This window comes from Engraulis encrasicolus, chromosome 6 (genome assembly GCF_034702125.1).
Source record: "Engraulis encrasicolus isolate BLACKSEA-1 chromosome 6, IST_EnEncr_1.0, whole genome shotgun sequence".
In the NCBI taxonomy this organism is placed as follows: Eukaryota; Metazoa; Chordata; class Actinopteri; order Clupeiformes; family Engraulidae; genus Engraulis; species Engraulis encrasicolus.
This window is the reverse complement of record NC_085862.1, coordinates 51867680-51894111: the sequence shown is the minus strand read 5'-3', so window position 1 is coordinate 51894111 and position 26432 is coordinate 51867680. Positions and strand designations below refer to the sequence as shown.

General features: G+C 42.7%; 1 protein-coding gene and 1 long non-coding RNA gene across 4 annotated transcripts in view; one reads left to right on the top strand and one right to left on the bottom strand.

Annotated features, from left to right (window-relative positions):
- Positions 1-12: 12 nt before the first annotated feature.
- On the bottom strand, positions 13-18304 carry LOC134450455 (uncharacterized). 3 transcript variants are annotated; one of them, XR_010035101.1, is made up of 4 exons: positions 18204-18304; positions 1822-1918; positions 984-1208; positions 13-848 (listed from the first exon to the last, which is right to left on the bottom strand). It is a non-coding gene; the product is annotated as an uncharacterized LOC134450455 (long non-coding RNA). The 3 variants fall into 3 exon arrangements; XR_010035100.1 differs by lacking the exon at positions 18204-18304 and adding an exon at positions 2409-2645; XR_010035099.1 differs by lacking the exon at positions 18204-18304 and adding an exon at positions 2503-2645.
- A 55-nt stretch (positions 18305-18359) lies between these two features.
- LOC134451443 (hippocampus abundant transcript 1 protein) overlaps positions 18360-26432 on the top strand; it is a 14425-nt gene continuing 6352 nt past the window's right edge. Inside the window, exons 1-6 of the mRNA XM_063201912.1 lie at positions 18360-18614; positions 20327-20422; positions 21432-21494; positions 24175-24302; positions 24668-24782; positions 25625-25843. Of these exons, the coding sequence (XP_063057982.1) occupies positions 18534-18614; positions 20327-20422; positions 21432-21494; positions 24175-24302; positions 24668-24782; positions 25625-25843 (702 nt within the window). The 5' untranslated portion in view covers positions 18360-18533. The remainder of the gene's footprint in view (positions 18615-20326; positions 20423-21431; positions 21495-24174; positions 24303-24667; positions 24783-25624; positions 25844-26432) is intronic.

Below are 26432 nucleotides of genomic sequence, written 5' to 3'. Positions count from 1 at the left end.
ATGCGTTTTTGTATTTCAAATTCTTTAGTGTTAACTTTCACAAATATACATACAAGTGACCTAAACATACAACAACAATGATTATAACACAATAACAATAAGAATAATGAATATAAGTACAAGAGGTGGCGAGATCACGCTGGTGATCATGGATGGGTTATCCATAATGGTCACAATAAGGGGGCACCACTGAGCTATAGCGCCCAGGGGCACGGCATTGGCTAAGACAGTCCTGCTGGTGACTGGTAATTGCTGTCCCAGAACTTCTAGAAGTATTAACAAAATGCCTAGGGAAGCATTCCTAAGAAATGCTCCACTTTAGGAACCACAGCATCCCAAAATGCAATGTCTGGAATAATTCTACCCACGAAAATGGCACACGGCGTCCACAGCTAAATCACTCTAGTCTGCTTCAGATATGTGGAGCTGTGACTGGACCTGGAGGAAGTGTTCATGATTTCGGTCTAGCATGACTTTACCCTTCATTTGTGATCAGGCAGAAGCCCTTCTGTCCCACATGTAACTGCAGGTTGGCCTCATCCCTCAGAGATACTCTAAACAATACACTAAAAAGTAACAAAAACATTATAGACAACATGTTCTATGAAATGCAGTTAGTTTTGTATTTAATCCAGACTTCATCAACATGGCAATAGCACCTTAATCTCACAGATGTCATTTCCATGACAGTCACAGGCCACCATCCCGTCAGCCAGATGAGGACCCCATGTACGGCCACTTTGGGTTGATCCACAGTCCACTGCCCATGAAGGAGAAACCTTCATGCTCCTGGCTCCATCGTCTTCTCATACGCTCTCCTGGCTTGCCTTTCATGCTTGCTTCCATAACTGTGAATAGTACATATGCAAAACATTCATTGGAAATTCTTCCTAAGAAACGTGAAATGTACGGTCCTTATATTAAGTATACTGTACTTATGCGCCCAGCTTGTTTCCTAAAGCAAGTCTTACTTTTACTCTGACCTTGGATTGCTCTCTCTACAGCCTCGACCTGGGAGGTAGTGAGTTGGTCGAGGTTGAAGACCTGGCAAAGTTGCTCAAGTTCTTTGGGTTGAAGCTGTAGGGTCAGCGGTTTTCTGTACTCATACCAGGCTATCAAAGCGGCACTCTTGGGGAAGTTTTGCTCAGCTCCTGAAAATAGCGCCAATACTTCTCTGACCCTCTTGTCATTCGTGAAGGCCGTGCTCTCTAGAGGTGTGTGCAAAAAAAAAATCATCATGACAATGCATTGCAATACTTACTTTCACAATATACTGCTTTGATTCATGACAATATATCGCAAAATTGCAATACTTATTTTCACCATATACTGTATCAATCAGTTGTATGCACAAGTTAACATGCTGATAAGGAGGTTCCACTGGTGTACTGATAAAATCAGCCTGTTCAAGGCATACTGCACCCCTTTGTATACTGTAAGTATAAAAAGAGAAGCCTACAGAAACGTCAAGTTGTATATAATGATGGTTGCGTACTCTGCTTATGAAGCCCAGGTGGAGCAGTGCAAGAGAACGGTTTTGTGGTCTAGGCAGGGTCAACACATTCCATGCATTGCTAAGAAATGTAATGTAGAAATGTATCTGCACATTGGATGGTTCATGTAATCAAATTATTATGCTGCTGTCAAATCCTGCTCTTAGTGCGGTGCGATACCAGTCATTCTTGTGGAAACACTGGTACAAGTGCCTTTTTACAAGTGTGTTTCTGTTTGTCTTTATGTATTGTCTATGTATTGTGTTTTTCCTTTTTAAAAGTGGACCTTGGTGAATCCTTTTCCAATACCCCCTAGTGTTCTCTGTACCTGCGTGCCAGATGTTCAGCTTGAATCGAACCGCCCATCTTCTGTTTTTTTTGGACCGTGAAGAGGAAGCAATGCGAGCAACCGGGACAGAGGTAATCTGAGAAAGAGGAGGTAGACAATAACATGAAACCTCCATTTCTGTGGTCCAAAATACACTTGCAGCTTTTAATGTATACATGCAAAAATGAAGACATCCACAATGCATGATACAGCACTCTTGGGACAAAACGAAACTGTTGCTTACATGACATTTAGGCCTACCACATCTTCAACTGCAATGAAGTGTTGCTGAGCAGCACTAATGTTATGTGTAAGAAGGATTATATTCTGGTTTAACGGAACATGTCGTATTGAAGCAATAATGTAAAATAAATACATTGCAAATTACATTACATTACATTACATTAAAAAATAAAAGAAATCAGGAACATCTCTCTAACGTGCCATTAAAAGCCACATAAATCGTATAACATTGTGCTTCTAATTAATAGCTGGTAGTAGCCATTGTTACAATAGTTAGAATCATTATTTTTAATTATACTCTGCACGTGTTAGGCACACAATGAAATGATATCGCGTGTTATTACATGGATTATGCATTTATTTCTGGAGAGCGTCAACTCTCACTGGTAGGTTAGCGAAGCCCCTTCACGCTTTGGTAGTCAAGCTCTGCTCCCCTACCGCAACTCAATTCGAAGCGTTGGCCGTTCTCTGTTTACTTGGACGCCTTTTCAAAAAGTTATTGTAAAACACATGTGCGCACGTTCTAAAATCGTGGAGAAAAGTGACTGCGTTGGCCGGGAATCGAACCCGGGTCAGCTGCGCGGGAGTCTCCAATAGTTAAGATTAACTCTCTTAACTTTTCCCATTCATTTTCAATGGTAGTTCTTACACTACGGATGCATTGCACCCTCTGGCCACTGGGGGATACTTTGGCGCATTTACAGGTAGACTAGTCTGGTCAGCCAATCAGAATAAAGTAAGTCAGAGTTGCTAGCGAGAGAGGCAAACTTGAGAACCAGCGAAACAGTGAGGGGAGACCGCTAGGAACAGGGACCGCGAAAAGTTTTTACACGGTATTGTCATAACAGGATTTATTTCATACGAATGTTATACACGTTGTATGTCTGTTATACATCTTTATATGCCAAAGGAATAGTTGAGAAACGCCGTAGTTAACCGGTCGCCAGGCTGCACTGCTACTAGCGCCATTCGTCATCATTCAATGTCATCTGATTCAATAGAGGTAATGGATGTCAACATGTTAAAATGTGTGTGTTATGACGGTATCATTTTACAAAGCTGTGTGGTAGATCAACACTGTCTCCTCGACGTGTTGTGTGTCAAATGATATTGCAGACGACTGTATAGTAGAGGCTAAAGCTAGCTTTCAAGTCATAGTGGCACTTTGTTATGATCTGTGTATGCCTTGTTTTTGTGTTTGTGTTCGTGTTTGTGATAGTTTAAAATAGCCGTGGCTTTGGTCTACGTCATTTTGTCTGTCCCTGGTTCTAAATATTACTCCTAATACTGTAGTAGTAGTAGTAGTAGTAGTAGTAGTTAAGTGTAGCCGATAGGAAGGGCATCGTTTGTTGTTATTGTTGTGTGGATCATAGTTGTCCTAGGTCATATTCCTACGGTGACGTTACAAGGTTTTAATCGTAACTTGGCCACAATAACCAACAAACAGCCAATATCGTAAACATTATGGACATGCTTGGCCCTGTACAAAGTTGTATCTTTTTGGCATAGCCAGTTTCTGAGCTCAATATTTATCCCCCTCCCCTTCACCGCGGTGTCCTTAGGTAACGTTTTCGAGTGGTAAACAAATGCACGAACGTTAATAAACTAGAATCAGTGAATAATGGGTTCAACAATTGCAGATATCAACAACAGTGTGGAAAAGTTAGATATTATAAGGTTAGTTGTATGAATGTTTGATTGGTCATACATTCAAACAACAAGCAGACTTCACTACTAGTGTGTGTGTGTGTGTGTGTGTGTGTGTGTGTGTGTGTGTGTGTGTGTGTGTGTGTGTTGTACGTCTATATATCAGTATGTTAGTGTTTTGAAAACTGCACATGTGTTTGTTGTGTGTTATGAGTGAATGTGTCAGAGAAAGAATGTAAATGTGTGTGTGTGTGTGTGTGTGTGTGTGTGTGTGTGTGTGTGTGTGTGTGTGTGTGTGTGTGTGTGTGTGTGTTAGAGAGAGAGAATTGTATATATATTTTTAACTTTGCTAACCCTGTTGCATAGTTTTTTGACAATTAAGTACACTTGACTTGACCAAGAAGAACAGCACTTGTAGGAAACCAGCTCCAGCTCAAGCCACAGACACTGTCCCAGTCTACTCCCAGCAACAGGCAAAGCCACTGCCCCAGCTCCACCCCCACCCACAGCCGCCACCACTACCACAGCACCACCTGCCTCTCATCTTCCAGGTTTGTTTACAGTGATATTGTATGTGTCAATATTCAATATTTGTTGATGATAAGTACATGAACACACATCTTCACCATTGTTCTCTATTGCTCAGAAATGATGAAGAGTAGGAAAGGAGCATGCTCCTGAAGCTTACATGTTGCATGCATGTCTGTTTTGTTTGTTGTGCTACACTTTATGGGTCATAATAACCATTGTACACATAGAAAAACAATCTGTCACATAGTCACAAGTGTTGTTTGACCTGTTAGGTGAAGTTGAACAATTTCATCTAATGCTATCACAGCACACTAGTGTTCCTCAGAATAGTGGTTGAAAAACACCAGTATTTCCTATTGTCATTTTTATCATGACACTACTGTGAATAACACATTTTTTTTGTTGTAGGGAGTTTTAAACCATGTGCCACTAGGCCTAATCCTGCAAAGCAGCAATCAAGAATCTCAACAGCAAGGTTTGTTTCCTGGTAGATACAGAGTTAACCCTTAGCTGTAGCCCTATAATGCACGCCATTCCACCAGTGGAACGGTGTAATAGTCATTGAAAAGTTAACTACCATAGTACTACACCACTATGACATAACACACAGCATTTAGTGATGTACTATAACTTGGTCATTGCCATTCTGGTAACAGCAAAGAAGGTCAAATGATTGCCACAATAGGACTTAAGTGCTATAAGTGCTAACCCTCTGTTTTGGGTAAGGACTGTGCTGACATGCTCCCAGAAAACACTCTTTGTAAATATTCTTTTTGCATATATATTTTTTCTAAATAGTTGTAAATAGATTGTGCCTCCTAAAATCCAACCCCACGTCCACGTCGTAGGAGGCGGTAACAGAAGACAGCAAGCATCATGTTTGCAACGTGTTCTGGCTGACGGGGCTCTGGTACAAACAGTGTTTTAGCATCTGTACCAGCACTGCACTTCCTCTGTTGTTTGTTGTGTTGTTTGTTGTCTGTCCATGTTCTAAACCTACAGGTTGGAGTGTGACCTGTCCAGCTCTGTGCTCCCTGAGTTGTTGGTTATCCGTCCATTTGTAGACCTACAGGAGGAGATGTGACTTGGCCTTGTCAAATGGTAATGGTTTTTATTTTGGAACAACCTAACTTCCCAAGATAATTCAAGTTCTGTTACCATTTCCTTTAGGTAAAGGAAACACATTCCTGGGATCATAAGAATAACATATACATACTGCCCATTTAACTACAGGTGGAGGGTGGGAAGGAGTTGCTTTTTGCAGAGCTACCTGTGTCTTGGTAATACTGATGATATCATATAGCAACCAGAGTGAGGACAAGCAATTGTGACCTCATATCACAACTTAAGATCAACCATTCATTATTTCAATCAAGCCAATGTCCTTGCTCGTTTGAAACCAATCATATGTTCATTTTTAATGTTGTAGACTTAGCTGTTTAATCAGGTTATGAAGTTGATGTGTTTGGTTATGTGTAGAGTGGAAATCATGTGGGGTTATTTCAATGTTTTTGATTTTGAGTAAAGTAAGCATAGACTATGGGACTGCAAGAGAGGGAGTCTTTTTATTTGAGGAGATGAAACGCTGAACCTTCTTCAGGCCGGGTCAAGGCGGAGGGCCCTAAGAACGCAGGAGAAAGACACCAGGAGGCCACCATGACCTGGTCAGTCTTACTAAACTGGCTGGCTAAACTGTATTAATCTTGAATATTGTATGATGATAATATGTTGGTATGCAGGCATGAATGTTGTTGACGTCACCCCTACGTCCTCTCGCCTGATGTGCCCTGTTGAGGTAGGTGGTGGGCTACGTCCTTGGCGTGGAGATGTATCACATGCTCATGGCCTAAAGAATGTTGTTATGATTTCCTTTCATGTAATATACAGGTCTGAGGATGGTACCAGCGCAAACTAATGGGGATGGGGACAGGTGACCTGTTGGAAGGTGGGTCCAGGTTGAAGAGGAGGCACACACACATGGGCCACAAACACACTAGCAGAATCAATTGTTATCCCAGGTGGCAAACTGGTGACTCTGCAGGATGGAGACGGGCTGAGTGAGTGTGTATGAATGTCACTTAAAACACTTGTTTATTATCTAGAAGGAACATTGTCTCTAAGGCCACACATGGTGTTGTGCCACAGGAGCAGGGGCACATGAACACTTGAAGGATGACCGCAAGTGTGTGTGTGTGTCTGAGTGTGTGTGCGTGCGTGTGTGCATAACCAACATATGGCAGTGTTATTAACATATGAAAGTGTGTCGCTGTACCAGATCACTGGAAGGATACTTGTTGTATATGGTCTTTGTCTCTTTGTGCATCTTCGTATGTGTGTCTGGGTATATGTGAGTTTATGCTTTTTGCAGATGGCTGATATGAGAACCGAAGATGAGGAGAGGGGGATCTACTGAGAGTCAAGTGCACACACACAATGACTTTTGATTAGATATGAAAATTGTGTAAGTATTAACACCTGCTTTGGGGAAGGGTAGTATAGTACAGTTCTGATCATCCATGCTTTATTCACTGTAAGACTCAAATGTATTATTTGGCAAATACACTTATTAGATGTGAGAAATGGATGTCACACTCTCAGCCTCTCATTCATGAAAGAACACAGGATTTTCGGCCAAAGCGTAGAAAGTTTCAAGATGAAGGCAGAATAACAAAATGTAACACTGTCTATCTCTAAACTGATAGCTTGAGGTGCGACCTGTCCTGCTTTGTTCTCACTGTGTTGTTTGTTGTCTGTCGATTTTTAAACCCACAGGAGGTGGTGTGGCCAGCCCTGAACTCCCTGAGTGACTCCTTGCACCACATCTTTGCTTTAGTGATACACAGTACACGGTTTTGAATGATCACATTACTGATTTGCATTTCATTCTTTAAATAAGCATGTACTGGTTCGTTTGAATAACTCTATGTGGTCTCTGCTTCATGTTGAAACTCAACATATGGTAGAAGAAAAAAATGTCTTGCAAAATAATTAAAGAAAGTGCAGGACCTTGATTGTACAAACTTGAATATAGGAGCAGTGTCGCTGGTTCTTCTCGATGGGGAAGCACAACGAAGGAATAACAGCTGGTGCAGCTTTGTTGTATGTCAGTGTTAAAGTGTGTCACTGTCCCAGACACCTGGAAGGATGCTTGTACTGTACAGTATATGCTGATTGTGTCTGTGCATCTGTATATGTGTCTGTATATATGTGAGTTCATGCTTTCTGCAGACGGCTGATATGAGAACCAAAGACGAGGAGAGGGGGGTCTACTGAGAGTCAAGGACAAGATGGAGGGCCTGGATTAGGGCACACACAATGACTTTTGAGTAGATGTGAAAATTTGTGTTAATATAAACACCTGTTTTGTGGAAGAGTAGTATTGTATAGTTCTGATCATTCATTCTTTATTTGCTGCAAGACTCTTAAGACGTATTATGAGGCAAATAAACTGGTATTAGATGTGAGAAATGGATGTCAATCTCACTGCCTCTCCATAAAAGAATGCACAGGATTTTCGGCCCAAAGTATAGACAGCTTTAAGGTAAAGGTAGAATGGCAAAATACTGTTTTTAGTGTCTGTTGTTGTCTGTCAACTTTTAAAACAAAAGGATGTGTGATCGGTGCTCCCTGAGTGGCTCCTTGCACCACATATTTGCGTTAGTGATACAAAGTACACCGTTTTGGCTGATCACAGTACTGATTTGTATTTTATTCTTTAAATAAACATGCACTGGTTCATTTGCATAACTCTGTGGTCTCTCCTTCATGTTGAAACTCCTCTACGTTTTGTAAAAGGAGAAAATAAAAGTACAGGTAGTTATTTTATTCACAATCATATTCATTAATGGTATTTTCTTTTGTACTGTGTTTAAGACTGCTGAAAAAGAGAATGTATAATTTTGGGTAAGTATGGGTAGGAATCAGATTATTGTATATTCTATGGTAGGAATGAATAAGCAGAAGAACAAATCAAGCACTGTCTCAATAACTTAATCTTTCTTTGTCACTGGGGGGCAACCTGAATGTATGAAGTGAACAGTTGTAGTACACTATATGTATAGGTCAGAGTTTTTTGAATATTCATTGGTTATACATATATGGGTCGGTCAGTGACCTTTCAGCATTACCACACATCAGGGCAGCAAAACAATAGCCAGTGCCACTATTGTAAAGCATATTAATTGAAGCATATCAAACAACAATTACCAATTAATTGACCTGCATTAGATGCTGTTGTGCCACTTGATATCTGAACACACAAAAATGTCTTTGGCCCACATAAAATGAATATGACAATTGGTACAAACATGAAAAGTTGCAGTTGCAATAAAGCTGTGACTTTCCATCACCTTCCTCTATTATTTTCTTTATTTTAGGGTGCTCCTGACGGGATTTGAACCCGGAGGGTTGTGAACTACTTAATGATATTAATGATATGCATGACGGGGCAAAATGCTGCATTTTCATTGGCTGTCACAGCTCTACACCTATACATGGCTGGCCGCTGCGCGGGAGTCTCCAATAGTTAAGATTAACTCTCTTAACTTTTCCCATTCATTTTCAATGGTAGTTCTTACACTACGGATGCATTGCACCCTCTGGCCACTGGGGGATACTTTGGCGCATTTACAGGTAGACTAGTCTGGTCAGCCAATCAGAATAAAGTAAGTCAGAGTTGCTAGCGAGAGAGGCAAACTTGAGAACCAGCGAAACAGTGAGGGGAGACCGCTAGGAACAGGGACCGCGAAAAGTTTTTACACGGTATTGTCATAACAGGATTTATTTCATACGAATGTTATACACGTTGTATGTCTGTTATACATCTTTATATGCCAAAGGAATAGTTGAGAAACGCCGTAGTTAACCGGTCGCCAGGCTGCACTGCTACTAGCGCCATTCGTCATCATTCAATGTCATCTGATTCAATAGAGGTAATGGATGTCAACATGTTAAAATGTGTGTGTTATGACGGTATCATTTTACAAAGCTGTGTGGTAGATCAACACTGTCTCCTCGACGTGTTGTGTGTCAAATGATATTGCAGACGACTGTATAGTAGAGGCTAAAGCTAGCTTTCAAGTCATAGTGGCACTTTGTTATGATCTGTGTATGCCTTGTTTTTGTGTTTGTGTTCGTGTTTGTGATCGTTTAAAATAGCCGTGGCTTTGGTATACGTGAGCATTATTTTGTCTGTCCCTGGCTGTAAATATTACTCCTAATACTGTAGTAGTAGTAAGCTTAGTAGTAGCTAGTAGCAGTTAAGTGTAGCCGATAGGACGGGCATCGTTTGTTGTTATTGTTTTGTGGATCATAGTTGTCCTTGGTCATATTCCTACGGTGACGTTACAAGGGATTAATCGTAACTTGGCCACAATAACCAACAAACATCCAATATCGTAAACATTATGGACATGCTTGGCCCCGTACAAAGTTGTATCTTTTTGGCTTAGCCAGTTTCTGAGCTCAATATTTATCCCCCCCCCCTTCACCGCGGTGTCCTTAGGTAACGTTTTCGAGTGGTAAACAAATGCACGAACGTTAATAAACTAGAATCAGTGAATAATGGGTTCAACAATTGCAGATATCAACAACACTGTGGAAAAGTTAGATATTATAAGGTTAGTTGTATGAATGTTTGAGTGGTCATACATTCAAACAACAAGCAGACTTCACTACTAATGTGTGTGTGTGTGTGTGTGTGTGTGTGTGTGTGTGTGTGTGTGTGTGTGTGTGTGTTGTACGTCTATATATCAGTATGTTAGTGTTTTGAAAACTGCACATGTGTTTGTTGTGTGTTATGAGTGAATGTGTCAGAGAAAGAATGTAAATGTGTGTGTGTGTGTGTGTGTGTGTGTGTGTGTGTGTGTGTGTGTGTGTGTGTGTGTGTGTGTGTGTGTGTTAGAGAGAGAGAATTGTATATATATTTTTAACTTTGCTAACCCTGTTGCATAGTTTTTTGACAATTAAGTACACTTGACTTGACCAAGAAGAACAGCACTTGTAGGAAACCAGCTCCAGCTCAAGCCACAGACACTGTCCCAGTCTACTCCCAGCAACAGGCAAAGCCACTGCCCCAGCTCCACCCCCACCCACAGCCGCCACCACTACCACAGCACCACCTGCCTCTCATCTTCCAGGTTTGTTTACAGTGATATTGTATGTGTCAATATTCAATATTTGTTGATGATAAGTACATGAACACACATCTTCACCATTGTTCTCTATTGCTTAGAAATGATGAAGAGTAGGAAAGGAGCATGCTCCTGAAGCTTACATGTTGCATGCATGTCTGTTTTGTTTGTTGTGCTACACTTTATGGGTCATAATAACCATTGTACACATAGAAAAACAATCTGTCACATAGTCACAAGTGTTGTTTGACCTGTTAGGTGAAGTTGAACAATTTCATCTAATGCTATCACAGCACACTAGTGTTCCTCAGAATAGTGGTTGAAAAACACCAGTATTTTTATCATGACACTACTGTGAATAACACATTTTTCTGTTGTAGGGAGTTTTAAACCATGTGCCACTAGGCCTAATCCTGCAAAGCAGCAATCAAGAATCTCAACAGCAAGGTTTGTTTCCTGGTAGATACAGAGTTAACCCTTAGCTGTAGCCCTATAATGCACGCCATTCCACCAGTGGAACGGTGTAATAGTCATTGAAAAGTTAACTACCATAGTACTACACCACTATGACATAACACACAGCATTTAGTGATGTACTATAACTTGGTCATTGCCATTCTGGTAACAGCAAAGAAGGTCAAATGATTGCCACAATAGGACTTAAGTGCTATAAGTGCTAACCCTCTGTTTTGGGTAAGGACTGTGCTGACATGCTCCCAAAAAACACTCTTTGTAAATATTCTTTTTGCATATATATTTTTTCTAAATAGTTGTAAATAGATTGTGCCTCCTAAAATCCAACCCCACGTCCACGTCGTAGGAGGCGGTAACAGAAGACAGCAAGCATCATGTTTGCAACGTGTTCTGGCTGACGGGGCTCTGGTACAAACAGTGTTTTAGCATCTGTACCAGCACTGCACTTCCTCTGTTGTTTGTTGTGTTGTTTGTTGTCTGTCCATTTTCTAAACCTACAGGTTGGAGTGTGACCTGTCCAGCTCTGTGCTCCCTGAGTTGTTGGTTATCCGTCCATTTGTAGACCTACAGGAGGAGATGTGACTTGGCCTTGTCAAATGGTAATGGTTTTTATTTTGGAACAACCTAACTTCCCAAGATAATTCAAGTTCTGTTACCATTTCCTTTAGGTAAAGGAAACACATTCCTGGGATCATAAGAATAACATATACATACTGCCCATTTAACTACAGGTGGAGGGTGGGAAGGAGTTGCTTTTTGCAGAGCTACCTGTGTCTTGGTAATACTGATGATATCATATAGCAACCAGAGTGAGGACAAGCAATTGTGACCTCATATCACAACTTAAGATCAACCATTCATTATTTCAATCAAGCCAATGTCCTTGCTCGTTTGAAACCAATCATATGTTCATTTTTAATGTTGTAGACTTAGCTGTTTAATCAGGTTATGAAGTTGATGTGTTTGGTTATGTGTAGAGTGGAAATCATGTGGGGTTATTTCAATGTTTTTGATTTTGAGTAAAGTAAGCATAGACTATGGGACTGCAAGAGAGGGAGTCTTTTTATTTGAGGAGATGAAACGCTGAACCTTCTTCAGGCCGGGTCAAGGCGGAGGGCCCTAAGAACGCAGGAGAAAGACACCAGGAGGCCACCATGACCTGGTCAGTCTTACTAAACTGGCTGGCTAAACTGTATTAATCTTGAATATTGTATGATGATAACCTGTTGGTATGCAGGCATGAATGTTGTTGACGTCACCCCTACGTCCTCTCGCCTGATGTGCCCTGTTGAGGTAGGTGGTGGGCTACGTCCTTGGCGTGGAGATGTATCACATGCTCATGGCCTAAAGAATGTTGTTATGATTTCCTTTCATGTAATATACAGGTCTGAGGATGGTACCAGCGCAAACTAATGGGGATGGGGACAGGTGACCTGTTGGAAGGTGGGTCCAGGTTGAAGAGGAGGCACACACACATGGGCCACAAACACACTAGCAGAATCAATTGTTATCCCAGGTGGCAAACTGGTGACTCTGCAGGATGGAGACGGGCTGAGTGAGTGTGTATGAATGTCACTTAAAACACTTGTTTATTATCTAGAAGGAACATTGTCTCTAAGGCCACACATGGTGTTGTGCCACAGGAGCAGGGGCACATGAACACTTGAAGGATGACCGCAAGTGTGTGTGTGTGTCTGAGTGTGTGTGCGTGCGTGTGTGCATAACCAACATATGGCAGTGTTATTAACATATGAAAGTGTGTCGCTGTACCAGATCACTGGAAGGATACTTGTTGTATATGGTCTTTGTCTCTTTGTGCATCTTCGTATGTGTGTCTGGGTATATGTGAGTTTATGCTTTTTGCAGATGGCTGATATGAGAACCGAAGATGAGGAGAGGGGGATCTACTGAGAGTCAAGTGCACACACACAATGACTTTTGATTAGATATGAAAATTGTGTAAGTATTAACACCTGCTTTGGGGAAGGGTAGTATAGTACAGTTCTGATCATCCATGCTTTATTCACTGTAAGACTCAAATGTATTATTTGGCAAATACACTTATTAGATGTGAGAAATGGATGTCACACTCTCAGCCTCTCATTCATGAAAGAACACAGGATTTTCGGCCAAAGCGTAGAAAGTTTCAAGATGAAGGCAGAATAACAAAATGTAACACTGTCTATCTCTAAACTGATAGCTTGAGGTGCGACCTGTCCTGCTTTGTTCTCACTGTGTTGTTTGTTGTCTGTCGATTTTTAAACCCACAGGAGGTGGTGTGGCCAGCCCTGAACTCCCTGAGTGACTCCTTGCACCACATCTTTGCTTTAGTGATACACAGTACACGGTTTTGAATGATCACATTACTGATTTGCATTTCATTCTTTAAATAAGCATGTACTGGTTCGTTTGAATAACTCTATGTGGTCTCTGCTTCATGTTGAAACTCAACATATGGTAGAAGAAAAAAATGTTTTGCAAAATAATTAAAGAAAGTGCAGGACCTTGATTGTACAAACTTGAATATAGGAGCAGTGTCGCTGGTTCTTCTCGATGGGAAGCACAACGAAGGAATAACAGCTGGTGCAGCTTTGTTGTATGTCAGTGTTAAAGTGTGTCACTGTCCCAGACACCTGGAAGGATGCTTGTACTGTACAGTATATGCTGATTGTGTCTGTGCATCTGTATATGTGTCTGTATATATGTGAGTTCATGCTTTCTGCAGACGGCTGATATGAGAACCAAAGACGAGGAGAGGGGGGTCTACTGAGAGTCAAGGACAAGATGGAGGGCCTGGATTAGGGCACACACAATGACTTTTGAGTAGATGTGAAAATTTGTGTTAATATAAACACCTGTTTTGTGGAAGAGTAGTATTGTATAGTTCTGATCATTCATTCTTTATTTGCTGCAAGACTCTTAAGACGTATTATGAGGCAAATAAACTGGTATTAGATGTGAGAAATGGATGTCAATCTCACTGCCTCTCCATAAAAGAATGCACAGGATTTTCGGCCCAAAGTATAGACAGCTTTAAGGTAAAGGTAGAATGGCAAAATACTGTTTTTAGTGTCTGTTGTTGTCTGTCACCTTTTAAACCAAAAGGATGTGATCTGTGCTCCCTGAGTGGCTCCTTGCACCACATATTTGCGTTAGTGATACAAAGTACACCGTTTTGGCTGATCACAGTACTGATTTGTATTTTATTCTTTAAATAAACATGCACTGGTTCATTTGCATAACTCTGTGGTCTCTCCTTCATGTTGAAACTCCTCTACGTTTTGTAAAAGGAGAAAATAAAAGTACAGGTAGTTATTTTATTCACAATCATATTCATTAATGGTATTTTCTTTTGTACTGTGTTTAAGACTGCTGAAAAAGAGAATGTATAATTTTGGGTAAGTATGGGTAGGAATCATAGATTATTGTATATTCTATGGTAGGAATGAATAAGCAAAAGAACAAATCAAGCACTGTCTCAATAACTTAATCTTTCTTTGTCACTGGGGGGCAACCTGAATGTATGAAGTGAACAGTTGTAGTACACTATATGTATAGGTCAGAGTTTTTTGAATATTCATTGGTTATACATATATGGGTCGGTCAGTGACCTTTCAGCATTACCACACATCAGGGCAGCAAAACAATAGCCAGTGCCACTATTGTAAAGCATATTAATTGAAGCATATCAAACAACAATTACCAATTAATTGACCTGCATTAGATGCTGTTGTGCCACTTGATATCTGAACACACAAAAATGTCTTTGGCCCACATAAAATGAATATGACAATTGGTACAAACATGAAAAGTTGCAGTTGCAATAAAGCTGTGACTTTCCATCACCTTCCTCTATTATTTTCTTTATTTTAGGGTGCTCCTGACGGGATTTGAACCCGGAGGGTTGTGAACTACTTAATGATATTAATGATATGCATGACGGGGCAGAATGCTGCATTTTCATTGGCTGTCAAAGCTCTACACCTATACATGGCTGGCCGGTCAGTGGAAGGCAGCTATGCTCACCACTATACCACCAACGCTGACGACTTCACGTGCTCAGCGTTTCCGGTTTCATAATAGAAGCTCCAATAGTCACTGCATAATGTATTTGACATTGAGGTGTTTTCAACCGGAAGTGAACTTTTATCTGTTTTCCCGCGATGAACCAGAGAAATTACGCTTGGTGATTTCACGCACTAAATGTTGGATATTGATTCACGCGTCCCCCTTACATGTCATGTCATGATTTATACTTCAATTAAATGATTATCTCTTTAGCTGTACAACGGAACATCCCATTAAAAAATTGTGCATTTTCTTGTTGAAAAGAAAAATGGCCTAGGCCTAGACTGCATTGTATGGAAAAAAACAAACATGGCATGGGGCGGGTGACATCTGTCAGTTCAAATGCGTGTAAAATGCATTGTTAATATACAGTATATCAAGTAATCAAAAAAGTATCCAAAGAATTCAGATTAAGTTACTCACATGAAGTAATTCAACGGATTAGGCTACATTACACACTAAATTTTAAACAATGTACATTTTAAAAGTGAAGGTGTGCCTTGGGAAACTAGGCCTACTTAATTGCACCTAATTGGTCTACATTTCTTTACATTCTTCATTGTGGTGTTTTGGGCCACTTTGATAAGAATGATTGTGTCATTAATCTGCTAGACTTTTTTCCCGGTTAGTGTGGCTCTACAAAACACTGTAGATATAACCCAGCACAAAAAAATAAGACACACAGTCTGTCTTCAGTGATTATAAATCTTCTAGGCCAGGGTCAACTGGGGGCCCGGGGGCCACATGCGGCCCGGCTCCTCACTCAGTGGCCTTAGATAAAACTAAACTAAAAATTAAATAAAGAAACAAATATTGACCAGATTTTTCAAGACACTGCTAAAATTATTAATCCATTGTAATTATACGGTTGGCATATAGAGAATCAAACCAAAATTTTGTCAGTCAGTTAGCAAACAACTGCATCTTGAACTACTGTATGTGAGTTGCAGTCTCATCCCAGGTCATGTGGCCCTCTGATGGATGAAAAAATCTGCCCCTCCTTATCATCCCTGTTCTAGGCAGTGGTGTCGAACTCATTTTGATTCAGGGACCACATGGAGCCAATTTGATCTTAAGTGGGTCAGACCAGTTCACTAGTTCTTGAGTGCTTGGTGTGTAGTACAGTATGCATGTGTGGCATGTTAGCTGGCCTCGGTCCTGGGATGTTGTAAGCGGAGATCATCTGGGATGAGATCCGCTTCTACCCCCTGTGTGTAGAGGGATGGAAGTGGGACTACTAGTGAAATGGAGGCGATTGGGGAGGAGGCGGGACAATTCGACAACCTTTGCAGGTGGATGGGTAGGAGGAATTAAATCTCTGCGAAGGCGGGAGAAGTAATGACAGCTGCCAATCACAGTCTCCACAGTCTCCTCCTAAACCATGTTTGTATACAAACTACTAATGTAATTGTGCAATATCCCATTTTTTTCCTTCATGACAGATTCTCTTGCTTGTCAATGAGCTGGATGTCATTGGGAAGATCAAGAGCATTGACTGAATATGGCGAGCAAAAAAAAAATTGCAAATTTGTTGTCAAGTATTGAAAATGTGATATTTATAGATGTACTTGTTGGTAACACTTTTAGGTTACACTTTACTTGACGCACGTCATACATGCTTCTAACAGTGTCATGACACAGTCATTAACGAGTCATAATGATGTCAATGTCATAAACTTTTTATGTTCATGAAAAGTTGACATAGGTCTTTACCATAACCGAATGTCATTTAATGATTGTGACATTGATATAATGTTTATGATACATGAATGAATGACTGTGTTCCGACACTTTTATGTCACTGTTATGTCATACGTATAACGCCGGGGTCAAGTAAACTGTAACCCACTTTTTTATGAAGAGCATAACCGGGCGAATAGACCAAGCGCGACGCGATTGAAGTGACAGAGAATCGCTTCAAGAGCAAAATGGACGATTGAAGCGACTAGAAGGCAAGCAGAAGGCAAAGCATTCCAACATTCCCATTGGCTGTGGTCACTGACCTCTATACAGTCATTGGCTGTCGTGGCTGGTCGCCGAACCGCGTCATGGCTCATTATCATAACATAGCCAGGAGTTCAACTACAAACTGTCGCTCTCGTCGTGCAAATCGATTCTTGTCTCCACAATCGCTCTTGTCGCGCGACTCAATACAAAGTCAATTACTGTACTTCCGTCGCTCGCCTCGCTCTTGTCGTGCTTGGTCTATGCGCCTGATAAGACTACATTTATGTAGTGACGATCAAAACAGAAGACAAAAAAGTGGCGTCTCATCTTCAATTTTTTTATGCCTTTTACACAAGGACGATAGCGAGTGGAAACAACATATTTTATGTGTCTTTTGTTTATGTAGCAACCGCGCCATCTGGGCCTGAAGACCCAAAAATCTGGAGAAGTGTGACATGAAGGTCTATGGGATGTGAATATGTTTCAGGTTTTTTGCCGTTACGACGAAGACGCAACTCGGGCCGTCTTCAAAACTCCCCACTGAAGGAGTCTTCAGATTTTTGCATCTTCAAGCCCTGATGGCGGGGTCGTCGTGTAAACCAAAGGAACTCCTGACAAAATATTTTGTCGTTTTCCCTCGCAATTGTCCTCATACAAAGGACCCCCTCAGTCTGGGGCCGGATTAAACCATCTGGCGGGCAGCATCCGGCCCCCAGGCCTAATGTTTGACAAACTGTTAGGCCTTAACATGTTAGGCCTTGACTTGTTTTGTTCTCTGGCCACTAGTGGTTTTCCCTAAAATCAGTCTTTCCAATAGCTATGCAGCCAACTTTTTGTTATGAGCTCTTTTTTTGTCTGTTACCACCATTTGGCCTGTTGGCAGGTACCAACGGCAAGCCCTGAAATCTTTCCACACATCACACTATGCTGCTATAGGTTTTTATAATGGTGGCAAGAAATGGGCATAGGCCTATAAATAGAAGGAAAACAACAAACCCATTGCTGCGATAACATCAGATTAGGCATTGAATTCTGTTGTCATTGCACATAGGCCTATCAATAAAATATAGGTATGCAATGTAGCTTTATCAGAAAAAGTCAAGCAGAGGTATGTAAAGTTAGCCTATAAAGGTTCGAATCATTACATGTAGGCCTATGTCCAATCACACAGGAGACAGACAGGACGTATGTAGTACACTCATATCAGTGCACATGAGAGCTTGTGTTAGGCTACTTATCTTATGTAGGCACACAGTTCAACCATGCAGACAACACAGTATTCCATTTGGTGACAATATGCCTGTGACAGTGGCTAGGCCTACATTCTGGGAAACAAAATACCTTTGTTTAGCCAACTATTCTTCAGTTTGTAACTGGCTCCAACTGTGAACGTAACAGGAAGCAAAGATAGAACAAGTAGGCGGGGATGAATGTGACGCGTCTACAGGCGAACAAAAGTCGTATGATGCGACGTCATGACGTCGCTGGTCTGTTTGATTATGTGAAGATGGCGGCGTGTAGCTGAATGGCCCCAGAGAAGCAGAACGGCGGAAAAAACATTCCGCTTTACTCAATTTAATACCCAACAACACACACGGTACTCCAGCTGACGAATGAGGCGCCACAATAACGGTTTAAGAAGATCCTAAACAGGAGGACTAGGATGGTAATATGACACAGAGCAAGAAGAAGAAACGGCCGAATCGCAGTCTCCTGCTGGCGAAAAAAATAATCATCAAGGATGGAGGGACAGTGAGTACTCGCACCGAAATTACTTTCTCTTCCGGTTACACCTAGGAAAGCAACTGCGCTTTATCTGAAGCTTTGTCTGCTCGATGCATCCGATAGCTGAAGCATTGTGTTATGGCGTGGCGTCAAGACTGTATTGTGTGATTATTGTGTAGAAGTTTGGTTCCCTTCCCCCGCCCGCTCGCTCGCGCTCTCTGTCCATGCGGTAGCTACAGGTTTCATCACAGCAAGCCAAATGCCACAAAGGCCAACACTCTAGACATGACCTGACACACACACACACACACACACACACACACACACACACACACACACACACACACACACACACACACACACACACACACACACACACAGGCCTAACGAACATGGACACACACGCACACGATATGACAGTCACACAGACCAACACACTGCACATGATGACAGACACGGCCAGAACACACACACACACAAACACACACAAACACTAGACATGACAGTCACACAGGCCAACACACACACACACACACACACACAATGACAGTCCCTAACTAGGCCAGCACACAGTAGACGCGAGACAATGGTCTGCTACCTGCCTCCAAGGTGTAATTAAGCACTGTGGCGTCAGCTAGGCTTTTCACCACCACACTGAGACCGGTGAAGAACTGGGGACAGCAGCTGTCCAGTTGAGTAAATACAAGCTGGCCAGTTGTGTACGCACACGGCTACGGTCGGCCTACCCTCACCAAGGCTCACATTTAGACAGACGTCTTGGATCATTGCTGAAACCAGTGAGTGACATACTGGTGATGTTGACAGTTTATTTGTATGGATGCCTAACTAGCCTGGTGGTGTTGTGAATTTTATTTAGCCAAGTGGTTCTCAATCCCAACCTGTTTGAAGAAGAATAAGAAATGCCCCCCCCCCCCCTTCATCTAAGCAATAATAATTTCCTCTGTACTATTATTGATTATGCTGTATGGTTATTATACAGTTTTCTAGAACTGAATGGGCCTTTCCAACACCCCCCTAGTGCCCCCCGCCCTCCCCCGCCCTCCCTCTCGCCTGTCTTGCTCTCAAAGCCCCCCCCCCCCCCCCCCCCCAAGGGCTATGCAATGCCCTCGGGTTGCTGTAGAACCCCTTTTTCATAATACAAATCTAACCAGGGCACTAAATTAACTTTTTTCATCACCAGCCAAAATTGCTAGTAGATGCTAATCTTACTTGCCAAACACACACTCACTAATGGGTCAGAGTGACTAGTAAGTTTCATTTGGCCAGGTTGGCTGGTACTACTTTAGAGCCCTGAATCTAAGCTATATTGAAGAGAGGAACCCCATCCATTGTCATGTTGTGGCGATGGAAGATGAACAAGCTGCTGCCTGTGCGCACGTCCGTGAGTGTGTGTGGCAATGCTGAAACTGTCGACATTTTGAATGTTCGTTGGTCGTGCAGCGCCACAAACCAGTGGTGCAAACCAGGGATTCCCCGGTTAGTAATAATTGTGGTTTTCTTTCAGCCAATAGAGACGGCCCATTCTCCTCAGCCCATTCATTGACTTGTCAGTGTGTTTGTGCGTGTGAGTGAGATAGAGAGAGGGACACAGGCATAGTGTCAGCAGCTTAACCTAATGACTTAAGTGGTCATGAATGATTGTGAAATGTTTTTGTGTTTTTTTAGGTCTGTTGTTTAAGCTTGTGTGCGTGTGTGTGTGTGTGTGTGTGTGATTTCAGGCGCAGGGCTTCGGTGCTCCGAGTGTATACCATGCGGTGGTGGTCATTTTCCTGGAGTTCTTTGCCTGGGGTCTCTTGACTGCACCCACACTCGTGGTGAGTACACACACACACACACACACACACACACACACACACACACACACACACATACACTAACACGCACACCTCCTGATCACACCCAAACTCATGGTGAGTACCACACACACACCGTCCTGCTGATGACACCTTTGCTTGTGGTGAGTAGTCAGAAGCATGTCCATCTCTCTGATGTGCTGTGCAGTAGGTCTCCTTTGCACAAACACTAAAGGATGGGGGGTATATTTTGTGAAGTGAACACACAGGTCTAACTGTGGGAACATACCACTGGCATTGACGTTGTATTAAGCAGCATACGTAATAAGCTTTGTATGGAAGTGGTTTGAGCTTTAAAAAGAGAAGTTAAACTTAAACAAAAAATATGTAATATCATATGACTGTGCGGCGGCAGCCAATGGAATGTGTACATTTTTCTAAACACGAGCTTTGGTTGGTCACTCTCCCTGATGGAACCTTAAAAGGTCAAGTCTTCCGCTGTGCTCATCGTCCCTGATCTGTACAGTCCAGACAGGATTCTGAAGCTTTTTAGCTCTTTCAGTGTGTTCCTACAGTTCAGAAGTTCTGTAACGCTGTGATGATGGGCCAGTTCTAGTCAGCTTGATGCCCTAGGCGAGCACACCCCTTCCCTTCTTTTCATGGACAGTAAATACACAGCAATAATTCGGCTTCTCATTTATTTAGAAATTGACATCAGTAAGCATAGTGTCATATTGGTTGCAGAATGGTAACGTTATCGTAAAGTTTCATGCTTTATTTTCATGCTTTATTTTTAGTTCTAATTCTATTGTGAGTAGAAATATTGGGCATTACTTTGGCGACCCTAAGATGTTTGCTGCCCTAGGCCTAGGCGATGGCCTAGTCAGCCTATGACTAGCGCCGGCCCTGCTGTGATTAACACAAAATTACCATGCATAGTCACTATGGTGTGTGTTAAAGAGTGCTGAAACTGTTGGGCTTTATGCATTGTCATTGTTGTAACTGTGTTTGTGTATGTGTGTGTTGTCAGGTTCTCCACGAGACCTTCCCCAAGCACACTTTCCTGATGAATGGCCTCATCCAGGGAGTCAAGGTGGGCACATCCTTGCTATCTTTACTGTGTGTGTGTGTGTGTGTGTGTGTGTGTGTGTGTGTGTGTGTGTGTGTGTGTGTGTGTGTGTGTGTGTGTGTGTGTGTGTGTGTGTGTGTGTGTGTGTGTGTGTGTGTGTGTGTGTGTGTGTGTGTGTGTGTGTTTGATATAATGTCTGTCTTCCTTGCATATGAATCCCTTTTTGTTTGATGGAGTTGTACTGGCTGGTAGTGTTTTTGTTTCAGACGTCCACAAGCATGCGTTGAATGCAAAGGCAGTTCACTGCGAGGACAATAGAGGGCACTGCGCATCAGCAGGACCCAGAGCAGTATATAGAGAGAGTCTGGCCAACTATGGGTTCGAACGTTCGAGCTATCCCGCTATTTTGATTGGTTCTGGGCTGGTCACGTCAAAGAAACTGGATCTAACCAAGAAGCGTCATTTTGTTTCTTTTCCGGTACCCACTTTATGTCGGATGAACGCCCCTTTAGGAGACCTTCGGTTAGGAGACCTTCGGAGTCCTGAGGTTGAGAATAAATCAAGTCCCCTTAGCGCTGTAGATGGCGGTAGCGCACGTCTTGAGCAAACACCTCAAAAATAGAAGAAGGAGGAGGGGACAACGCCCCCTTAGGAGACCCAACTTGAGCCCACGCTTTTGCATTGAGTGGGCGTGGTTTGCATAATCTTTCTCTTATCCAGTATTTTTGGTCACGTGTTTTATGGACGCCATTTTCGTTCCCCACGCTCCCATTAATGAGCATTATCAGATATAAAAAATAACACTTCACTATAATATTATTACATTATTATTATGACAAACTGACAACTGACAACTGGCCGGGTCAGGAGAAACAAACAGCATTGTTTAACTCGTGACATAAACGGAGGATTTGGGACATACACGGATATAAACTCCCCTTTATGGAATATAAAGGTCAGAATTAACAACCGGAAAGCAGCAGATTTCTCCGTGTTGTGTGTGAGGTACATTTATTTTTTTTCCCCTTCGACTTTTGTTAACAATTACTTTTGAAAGAAATAGTCATGATGATGACATGCTCTCAAAAACTCCTGTCCGCACTTTGAAAACGAATGAAGTTAGGTTTCTGTCATTAGCTTGTCAAATCTTAATTGCCACCTGTAACTATGCTATACTGTGAAAACATAACTTTGCCCACCAAGTTATTATTTCTGTCGCGCTAATAAGGTCCTTTCCCCCTGCGATTTAAACTCGCGTCCAGTCTCATACTATGAATATCCAGACTCAACCTACGAGCATCCAGACTCATCCTACAGTTCTACTGTCTGCAATCGCGATTATGCAATGCTGAGCACATCGTTATTTTTAAACTACTAAATCTCGACACAACGTGAAACTTTGGCGCAAGTATCACCAGGGTCCCTGTACATGAACTTGACCATTGTTGTGAATATTATTTCTGTATATTACTTAAATATCTACTTTGACGTTGGCCCTACCTAGGCAACAACAACACGAAGTAACTCTTGAATGCACTGCTGAGCACATCAAAACTATGCTGACAAAACCCTCTTTTAAGCAAACCCCTTCTATACGAACAAACTTGTTAACGTTTGTTTTCATATGTTGGGATCTTGATAATACTACAACCCAAGTTTGATGGTCTATGAAGCCTAATTTGTATTTTATATCCAGCGATTTTGACGGTATGCTGTAGGGCTGTAACGATACACTCAACTCACGATTGGGTTTGTATCACGATTCATGACCTGCGGTTCGATACACCCCACGATTTCACATTTGCCAATATTATAAACTTTATGAATAAAAACTATGATAGTTTATAGGTCGAAAAGGTTACAAGAGGCTACTAATCATTTTTAAAAGTTTCTATATAATAATGATGATGCTTGGAAACACTCTCACTTCATATAGTGTGGTTATTTTCTGGGCTGATGGGTATCAAAACGTTAAAAGGGTGTATCACGATACGGCCTCCTTGTATCACGATACAGTATCGTGACTCTGTGTATCACGATTTCTCGGTTCGATACAATATCGTTACAGCCCTAGTATGCTACCCATAGGGTTACACTGTAGAATCCTCGCTGTGGGGAGCGAAAATGGCGTCCATGATTCGAGTTGGCCAGACTCTCTTTATATTCGGCTCTGGCAGGACCCAGAGCCGTACATACAGAGAGAGTAGAGAGAGGGGGTTCCATTGCCCCATTGTTTCCGGGTTCTTTAGGCAGACCTAAGGACTGTTCTATTCAATGCTAGGAGTATTATGACACGCCCCTTTAGGCAGACCGGAACCTGGTCATGTTAGGTGCCCATAGCAACCTATTACATTGGCATATCTCTATATACTTAAATAATCTCTGGTACATAGAGGTTCTGGCAAGACCCTCGGGAATGTAGCATCCCCTTTGTTTACATTCCATAGACACACGACCACAAGACCAAACTAGTAAATAGAAGCGGGGTATTTGGGTGGTACTACATGGACCATTTGTGTAATTAGACCATCTTGTGTGTTTGTGTGGGATCTGCTGTCGTTCCCGAGCGCTCTTCTGATTGGTGTCTTGTGTGCGTGCGTGTATGTGTGTAGGGTCTCCTGTCTTTCCTGAGTGCTCCTCTGATTGGTGTGTTTTCTGGTGCGTGTGCGTGTGCATGTGCGTGTGCGTGTGTGTGTGTGTGTAGGGTCTGCTGTCCTTCTTGAGCGCTCCCCTGATTGGTGCGTTGTCTGATGTGTGGGGCCGCAAGTCTTTCCTGCTGCTGACCGTGTTCTTCACCTGCGCTCCCATCCCACTCATGAAGATCAGCCCATGGTGAGTACACCTGGGAGTACATTGGTGATTCTTAATGATGTCTGTGTGTGTGTCACGTTATATTTTGCCGTTAACATGCGAGTGTGTGTGTGTGTTAGTGTAGGTGTGTGTGTGTTTCAGGTGGTACTTGGTGGCTATAAACGTATCGAGCATGTTTGCTAATGTGTGTGTGTGTTTCAGGTAGTACTTCGTGGTGATCAGTGTGTGTGTGTGTGTGTGTGTGTGTGTGTGTGTGTGTGTGTGTGTGTGTGTGTGTGTGTGTGTGTGTGTGTGTGTGTGTGTGTGTCTGTTATTATATTTTGCCGTGACCATTGTGTGTTCGTCAATGTGTGTGTGTGTTAACAGTGTATGTGTGTGTTTTTCAGGTGGTACTTCGCAGTGATCAGTGTGTCGGGGGTATTTGCGGTGACCTTCTCAGTGGTGTTTGCATATGTAGCTGACATCACACAGGAACACGAGAGGAGCATGGCATACGGACTGGTGAGTAGTGGTGTGTGTGTAAAAGAGGACCATGTTAAACGGTTTGGTGGGTAGGTAGTGTGTGTGGAGGTGGAGGTGGGGGTGGAGGTGGAGGAGTGGTTGTAGTTAATATGGTTGACGAAATGGGATGGCATGCTAACTGCAAAATCTTTCAAGTGTTGTTGAACCATGATCATATATGTGTGTGCTGGTGTCGGGGACGTTGCGTTGAGACTCTGGTCGAGTCAAGCAATTGAGGCATTTCTAGGCAGCGTGTAAACTAATTATTATTCTGTGTGTCTGACTGTGTGTGTGGTATGCTTCATGCGTCACGTTTGTTGCAAGGTTGGTATGAAATCCTGGCATCATTGCATATCTGGGCCGTGTGTGAAACTTGTGATTTTGTCTGTGTGTCTGTGTGCGTGTGCAGATGTTTGTGTGTGTGCAGGTCTCTGCGAAATTTGCTATGAGTCTGTTGTCAAATCCTGACATTTGAGGCATATCTGAGCCACACCTAAAACTCATGATTTTGTGTGTGTGCGTGTTTGTGTTTGTGCTGGTGCCGGTGCCAGCGAAGCTTGCACTGAGCCTGGGATCGTCCTGCAATCAAGGCTTATCTGGGCCGTGTGCAACAATATTATTATGTCTCTGTCTGTGTGCCTATGCTAGTATGTGTCAGCTTATGTGTGTGTGTGACCACCCACAAATGACCAGACCCAATGTCAGGAGGACAGTCATACTCTTTTCGAGTGATCGCCAATGATGATGATGATGATGGTGTGTGCAGGTATTCTGTGAGCCTGGTGCAAAGCTCCTGTAAATCTCACGATTATGTGTGTGCGTGCGTGTGTGATTGTGTGCAGGTGTCGGCCACGTTTGCGGCGAGCCTGGTGTCGAGCCCGGCCATCGGGGCGTACCTGGGCCGCGTGTACGGTGACAGCCTGGTGGTGGTGTTGGCCTCGGCGGTGGCCATGCTGGATATCTGCTTCATCCTCGTCTGCGTACCGGAGTCACTTCCAGAGAAGATGAGACCCGCCTCGTGGGGAGCGCCCATATCATGGGAGCAGGCAGACCCCTTTGCTGTGAGTATATAACTTACACACACACACTCACACTCACACTCAGACCTACCTCCTGGGGGAGCACCTATATAGTGGGAGCAGCACACCAGCTGTGGCCTTGTTGTTGGGGAGGTGGACTAAAGATCAGAGGGTTTCAGGTTCGAATCCCATCCTCACCTCTCGCTGCACCTCTCTCCATGGCTAATCGCACACTGCTCCGGGGACTCTAATCAATGTAGCCTGTAAATAACTAAATCGCTTTGGATAAAAAAGCTAGCCAGCTAAATGTAATGTAACACACACACACACACACCGAGCACCCATACAGGCAGGAGTACATTTGCCGTGTCTAAAAAACAATTTTGTCACACGGCCATTGAACGTTATGAGGAGTGTGTGGGTGAGGTGTGTGTTCCACAAAGCACCTATTTCTGTGTGGGCGTGGGTGTGTTCCTGTTTCAGTTTGTATGAAAGGAAGAGTGACTTCCTCTTTCTGTCATTGTGGCATTGGAATGAATATAATAGAATAGAGCGAGGGAACCGCGGGGGAAGTGCGTGTGTGTATGCGTGTGAGAGAGTGAGAGAGAGCAGAGTGAGGAGGCGTACAAGG